A 7,744-nucleotide genomic window follows, 5' to 3' on the forward strand; every position below is an offset into this window, starting at 1 on the left:
TAGTCTCCGCTGCCGTATCCCCCCACCCCACACCCACACACACACACACACAGACTCGTCCAGGTAATCAGTTGTCTGCTGTAACACAGTAACCAAGAAACTACATGTCAAAGCTATTACATGTGCTTCTCCTGTAAATGACGTTCCTGCTTTGGAATATGAGTGAATGTTGACATAAAAGTGGAATGGTTTCTTTTGTAGGAGCTTTTGTTCTTGGTCCTGGCTTTGCATCCTGATAAAGTTACGTAGCTGAGTTGTCAGGGGGCTGGCCACACGCTCGCTCAGAGGAGAAAGGCTCCATGATGAAGTGAGAAATTGTCGTCTGCTGTTGCCCTACATTTGTGGTGTGAACTAGTCCTAGAGAAACAGTGCACTGGACGAGAGTGGAAATTGACTCCTTGTAACTGGAGGGTTTCTAAGCTCCCTCTAGGAGAAATGGAAGCCTGTCCTGAATTTTAAGTTCATCCAGTGAAAACCAGTTCCTTCTCCGTTTTTCAATTATGCGGTGCTCCTTGCCGATCTGTATTCTTCATGGATTCTTGTGAACCCTCTTCATTTTGTCCTTCCTTTGGTAGAAACGGATCCATTTTCTGCTAGACCAGTGGTCTCCCAAATGGAGTGCAAGTTCCCAAGTGGGCTGTGTAGGATGGTTCTTGAGGAACTGGAAGAAAAGTAAATTGTGTGCATATTATTTTTATTTTTGCAGCATCCTTTGATTTCTATGTTTGGTTTTAAACGCTAGTAGTTACACTGGTAACAGTTGCATGTACACGTAATATAAATGAACGTACATGTATGTATATTAAGGAATCCTGCTGTGGGCTAATGCGCTGGACTGCAAAAATCAGTGTGATCCGCAAGGTCGGCTGTTCAAGTCCACCAGCTGCTCCTTGGAAACCCTGTACAGGGTCGCTATGGGTCTGAACTGACTTGAAGGCACTTAACAACAACATATAAAAGATTTCCATGCATTTTTGGAAAGAAGACTCTCAGGAGATTTTTTTTAAAAAGTTAGAGACCACCACATTAGCTATGCAGAAAGCTCCACGTGGGTAGGGGCCGGATCTGTTTTCTTCACCGTTTTGCACGTCAAGACACTCAGTACATGGTCACAAGACGTTGCTTAAACGACTCCTCAAATCATTCCTCATGTTTTCATAATCTTCACAAAAGTTTCCCCTCCTGCCCTGTTGTTTCAGCACGGGTAACTTCAGTTCCTTAAGATTGCCCACACATCTTGTGACATTTTTATGTGTTGTGAAGTTTGTTTTCTTTCTCTTTTCAGAAATGGCTCAGGGACCAATCAGCGGTGTATTTGTCACATCATCAGGTTCAACTTCAAATGGCACAAGACTTTCTGCCAGGTGATGGCAACTTATAGTTCTATACAAGAGCCGGCAACAGAGCCTGAGCCTTGCCTCAGGTTGGGGCAGTACGGTACCTAGGGGCCCAGAGCGCTACTCTGACGTGGTAGACGTGGTCGGTTGGTTAGCTCAGACTGTTCTTGGCCAGCACTTCCGTTTTGACCTCGACAGTTAGAGTGTCTACCAAGGTGTAGTATGAATGTTCCATGTGGCTGTGGGAAAAGCTTCCTTGAGAATCTCCCCCAAATTGCATAATACCCTAAATTCCTCAGCTATTTAGAATTTGACTGATTCTGCTGAGACTGCGTAAATTCTCAACACTTATCAGTAAGTGATTTCTTCATTCGCCTCGGTCCACCCCCAATTCAGAGGTTATTCAGTGAATGCAGGCCTTAGGGCCTTACACCGGTAGTTTTTCCTGCTGTGTGGAAAGTAGCTTTCCTTTTCTTTTGCGTTTCTTTCCCGTAATAATTAGAATATGTGTGGTTGTTTTTGTTTTGAAGATGTAGCACACAGTAAGTTCCATCTGAGTAGCATAGATGGTTAAGAGCTCGGATATAAGCCAAGCTTGGCGTTTGAACCCGCTCACAGGTGGAGTGCTAGTGTGACTCTGTGGGATAAACACTGGACTGCTGGCCACAAGATTGACTCACTTGATCCCTGGGAATCCTATACAAGGTCACTGTGAGTTGGAACCGACTCAGCGGCACTTAACAACAACAACACAGGTACCTTGGAAGACAGAACTGGCAGTCTGCTTTCGAAAGTCACAAGCCATACAAACAGCTCTGTTCTGCACACTTAGGGTCGCCACGACTTGGAACTGACTCAATGGCAGCTAATGACAACAAGCACACCGTTAAGTAGGGGCAGAAATCACCTTCAAGTCTTACTTTTCAGTAGCTCACTCTTCAGTAGGGTAGGCACAAATGACAGGGTGGGCTATTTTGCTTTAGTTTTTTCTATTTTTTCTAACATAGTTGAGATCTCAGTGTACTAACTTTGTGCCCACTTTATTTCCCTCTACATTTTCTACATTGAATATCTTTTTCTGTTGTCAAAGAGGTTTTATTATTTAAATAAAAGCTTGCTTAATCCTTGACCCTAGTAGTTCCACTCTTGGCATTGTACCCTAAGTGACAGTCACACAAGCATGATGGTGTCATACTTAGGTATTTATCTTAGGGTTTTTAAGGTAAGTATGAGGGGGTTTCAGAAAGCGCATGGAAAAATTCCATTATCCACTGATTCTCTGTATCTGTGAGCTTTGTGAAGCCCCCTTATATAAATTTTTATTTCTTAAATATTAACAGCAGTTACTCTTACTAATTTGTATATTATATTGTAGAATGCATTATTTTACTTGATGTTCATTTAAGTATTAACAGAGTGTCCAGTTTAATTTCTTAAACGGTGAGGTAAATTAGGAGCAATCTACCAGACCAACAGAATAGAAGTTGTAATAAATTCTGATGTAAATACACCTAACCTGGAAATACTGCAGCCATGAAACATGATGCCTTGACTTCTGTTTGACACAGTGTCCTGAGCATACGAATGAGTGAATCAAACAGGTGTATATGATTCAAGTAAACAAAGTAGAGGTGGGACAGTAAGAGAGGTGGCAGGCAGTTCTGGCTTTGGGAATTCAGACTCTTCAAGCTGCCGTTTCTTCCCCTGAAAAACGAGACTCGTACTTCATTGATTTGTTACAAGGATTAGTGAGGTGAACGGAAAGGACAGCTTTGGTTTTTAATTATAAAGCTCTAGTTATTTATTTGTAAGTCTGTAAAGTGTTTACCATTGGTTATTCTAAGAGGTTGGGTTTTTTTTTTTTTTTTTAAGACTTTGATATTTATGTAGTTCATTTTATTAATTAAAAATTTCAGACTTGTTGGTTATTATGAGGAGCACAATGAAGCCATTACCATGTCAGAGAAAACCCAATTTTCATAGCATGATACTACATGTTAGGAAGGCATGACAGTTCACTTAAGAGTTCTCCACTGTTTTGGACAATTTAGGTGGTTTCCAGATGTAAGCAAGTTTGCAGATGTAAGAATAGCATTTGGCTAAATGATTCTTACCCTTTTAGATTGGCTGTTTGCTAGGCTAGATTTCTCAGCTGCTTTGTCAAAAACCGTAACATTGAATAGTTTTTACTGTGTAACACCAATAAATGCTGAGATACGTGTTTTAAAAGATGCCAGTGGCTCGATGGTAAGACTTTAATACTAGAATGCACTCCCGTCAAGCTCTGGCCCAGGATAAGCTTTTGTGGTCCTGTGAACCCAGTAGAACTCTTGGTATATATTGCCTACTAGTTCAAGGAGCTCTGGTTGTCTTTTCTTATTTTGTTTGTTTAATCATACTATTTCAGTTTGATTGGAAGTTTTCAAAGCAAGTTAGTTTCTCATTCAACAATTTGTATACATTTTGTTTTTCCGAACTTGAGTTGCAACCCGCTCAATGTAACGAACAATGTTCTCTTAACTACCTTCCGCTCTGGGTTCCCTGTTTCCATTCACCCTAATTTTCTGCCCTCAGAACTTTGTTTTGGTTGTTGATAGTGGTTGATTTGTAACTGTGAGCTCTGTCGGCCTATTGTTTGGCTGAAAGGGGACCTCGGGTAGGGGTTTCAGTTCAAAGTTTGGAGGGTGTCTAAGGGCCATAGTCTTAAAGAGTGTACTCTCCTGGTCTTCTTTATTATTTTGAATTCTGTTCCCCATTTTTTCTCACTTTGTCCAGGACCTTCTGATATGATCCCAGTCAGAGTGGTCAGTAGTGGTAAGTGGGCACCACCTAGATCTTCTGGACTCGGGCTAGTGGAGGCTGTCGTTCATGTGGTCATCAGTTCTTTGGACTCATTTGTTTCCTTGAATCTGGTTGTCTTCACTCATCTTTTCTCCAGATAGGAAGAGGTCAATAAGTAACGGTTACAGGACCTCTCACAAGCTTTTAAGACCCTATTGCTACTCAACACAGTAGGATGTAGAACATATTCTTTATGGTTTATGTTATGCCAGTTGACTTAGATATACCCCCAGATGATGGTTTTCAACCCTTAAGTCTCTTAAGGTAATTGTTTATCGCTAAGAAGTTTACATAACTTGGCCCTCTGTTATTCTACTATATACCTGGGTATATTTGCAATGTACAATAAATACATACGTAGAAATATCCCCTGCTAGACCTATATATAAGGAGCTCTGGAAGCGTGGTGGTTACAAATTGGGCTGCTAACCTCAGGGTCAGCAGTTCGAAACTACCAGCTGTTCTGTGGGAGAAAGATGAGGCGTTCTGCTCCCGTAAAGATTTACAGCCTCGGAAACCCTGTGCAGAGTCGCTATGGGTCGGAACCGACTCCATGACACATAACCACCACCACAACAAATCTATATATGCTTGTAAGTGTATTGCCATACACCATCTAACACCTTTAGCTTAAGTATCTTCCGTGGATCTGTTTGTAAATTGGTGTTGACGCTTACCGTTACGGCAGGGTTATGTTTATAAGAAGTTACTGTTGCGGTTTATTCTTGGCATACCACCCAGGGTCTGCCATTACCTTGCTTATGTTGTGTGCAAAACACATTCGTTTCCAAATTGTATTACGGCCATATTCTCAATACGGTGTTGACTTTTTCACGTTCTAGTAAATTTAAAAGAATTTGGTTGTTTAAAAAACCACTCTGATTCTGTGGGAACTAGTTAACCAGTCTAATTCTGTGGGAACTAGTTAAAGGCGCACAAGTCGGAGTTGCAGAAAGGATGTGGTCATATTGGCGCATCTCTTAGGGAACGTCTTCATGTTGTTAGCTGTCAGTAATTTACTGGAGCTTCTCTTAGGGAACGTGTTGGTGTTCTCAGCTGTCAGTAATGTATTGGACCTTCTCTTAGGGGCCATCTTAGTGTTCCCAGCTGTCGATAATCTATTCAAATGAACTACGTCTAACTTTAAAGTCTTAGTTGCTATTTCTTGAGTACCTGGTGTTTCTAAAAGTACCTTTTCTGGCTCTTTAACACAAATACAAAGGAAATTCGAGAGATCTTTTGATGATAACTGAAGCAAATTATGATTCATGGTGGAAATGTCTGTCCTGTTTCCCCATTCCTTCACTAGTATCAGTGACCACGTGTTGATTTTATGAGATAATAATGAAGCCACCCAAGTATTTAAGGCATATTGGTAGTCCCTGCTATTGTGATGTTGTTGTAATGGCTGAATCCGAGGAGTATTTTACTAGCATTTTTTTTTTGTTGTTGTTGTTTTTTAAATAAGTGCTAGGCCAGAATTTTTTAACCTTACTTGCGGCTGGATAACTTTTTGTTCTTGGAAACCATCCTACGCATCATAGGACATTTAGCAGCATCTACTGTCTCAGATATCAGCAGATCCCATCTCCCCCAGCTTGACAACCAAAAGTAGCTCCAGGCATTGCCAGGTGTCCCCTGGGGCAGAGATGCTTAGAGCATATTAGGAGCTTAGACGGACGACGCTACCCACAGACCATTGAATGGGAGGGCTTGGTCAGGGGACCTGCCTTTTTTCTGCATGCCCTCTCCAGCAGCACTCCTCTAAGGGTACCTCCTGCCACCACCCCCACGCCCACCATCGAAGGTCAGCAATACTGATTCTCAGCCAACATGGATTTTCAGTTCCCAATCTGCTAAAGCTTGCATCCTTGGAGCTGTTTCTGGAAGTGCACATTTCAGAATGCTTGCAGAAGAATCGTCTGAAGACTTGATAAAGCTGCAGGTTCCGGTGTCTGCACCTTGTACCCCAAAAAGAACTTCGAGGCTGGGGTCCTGGGGCCTGTCATTCAATCAGACACGGCAACAATTATGAAAAAGCTCTGTGGTCTTGGCAGCAGCTTGTCAGGACCCTTTCTTTCAGGGCCGCTGTTTCCTAACCTGTCTCACCACCTCCTTCCCAGAGATTAAAGAGCCTAGAAGAAGGTCTGGCAGGATCTTCTCCCGAGCTTTGGTTTCTCATGTAGTGATGTAATTAATTGCACAGGGTCACACTAGCCAACATTGCTGTCATTTTAGTTGTTAGGCATTCGAGACAATGATTAGAAAAAAGGGAAAAGAATGAAAATTGCTGATAATTGGAACTCTCTTATCTATGTTAAAAACTTTCCCTATCTGTTTATGTGACTGAAGCGTAAAAAGAATGAGCTCTGGGTACTTCCCTGGCCTGGCATTAGGGTAAGACCTCGTGTGAAGGTAGGAAGGAGGCCTCGACTCTTCACTGACCTCTTCGTCTTCTTGCAGTGATTTGACCAACGGAGCGGACGGGATGCTGGCCACAAGCTCCAACGGTTCTCAATACAGTGGCTCCAGGGTGGAGACCCCAGTGTCTTACGTCGGGGAAGACGAGGATGACGATGACGACTTTAATGAAAATGACGATGAAGACTGATTTTGTTGCTTGTAGATTTTCCTTCTCCCCATCAAATTCCGCTTCAGGAAAAAGAGAGAGAGAGAAAAAAAAAAAATTGTTTAGGGAAGAGAAACTTTTTTTTTTTTTTTTTTTCAAATGAGGTTGTTTTTTTGTTTTGTTTTGTTCTTTGGTTTCTTTTTGGCCTTCCCCCAAGAAGATTATTGGTAAGCTTTTGAATATAGATATGCACCTCCAATAAGCAAGCAAGGATTGTTTTTTGTAGGACCTTTAAAATGTGGAGTGGGTGTGTGTTTTGATACCAGTGTGCTGATGCAGAAGTTTTGTTTACTTTCTAGGACTTTGTGTTTTTATTTTCTAAAGGTTTTTTTGGTTTTGGTTTTGTTTTTTAATTCAGAGCTGTTGTTGTTGTTTTTTAACCCCTTAACAATTCTTGCTGAGTTTGCTGAAGAAAATTGTACTTTATCCACATGAATGAAAATAAAATGCTATCCTCTTGTGGAAAATGGTCCACGAAATTGCCATTTATTTGCAGTGTGTTCTCAATGATGCCACTGATTGATGGATAGCAAGATTACATGAAGAGTTTTCATTTTCTTAAATCATGCAGTGTCCAAAGAAGAACCAAGCAGATAGCAAAGCTTTACTTATTGTGACTTCATTTTCCCTTAAATTATATTGACTTGTGATTTCGTTGAGTTTATATCCCCTCCTTACCACCCCTACCTGTGTTGTAGCATGCAAATTGAAGAGTTTTTGTTTGTTTGTTTGGGTTTGGTAAAAGTATACTACCATGCTGGTGCAGCTATATAAACTATCTTGAAGGCTTGGAATGGATTATTGCTTATGGTCAAATTTGCCTGATTTCTTACAGGCAGAGTTTGGAAACTTTTTATTATATAGTTGTTTACATACTTATAAGTCTATCATTTAAAGACATGTACTGAAACAAATGTTGTATTTGTTTCGTAAGCAT

General features: G+C 41.1%; 1 protein-coding gene across 1 annotated transcript in view; it reads left to right on the top strand.

Moving 5' to 3' along the window:
* TFDP1 (transcription factor Dp-1) overlaps positions 1-6,789 on the top strand; it is a 134,744-nt gene extending 127,955 nt beyond the window's left edge. The window contains exons 10-11 of the mRNA XM_006851523.1: positions 1,286-1,364; positions 6,642-6,789. Of these exons, the coding sequence (XP_006851586.1) occupies positions 1,286-1,364; positions 6,642-6,789 (227 nt within the window). The remainder of the gene's footprint in view (positions 1-1,285; positions 1,365-6,641) is intronic.
* The last annotated feature ends 955 nt before the right edge of the window (positions 6,790-7,744 follow it).

The sequence above is a fragment of the Chrysochloris asiatica genome, unplaced genomic scaffold (assembly GCF_000296735.1).
Source record: "Chrysochloris asiatica unplaced genomic scaffold, ChrAsi1.0 scaffold00029, whole genome shotgun sequence".
Lineage (NCBI taxonomy): Eukaryota > Metazoa > Chordata > Mammalia > Afrosoricida > Chrysochloridae > Chrysochloris > Chrysochloris asiatica.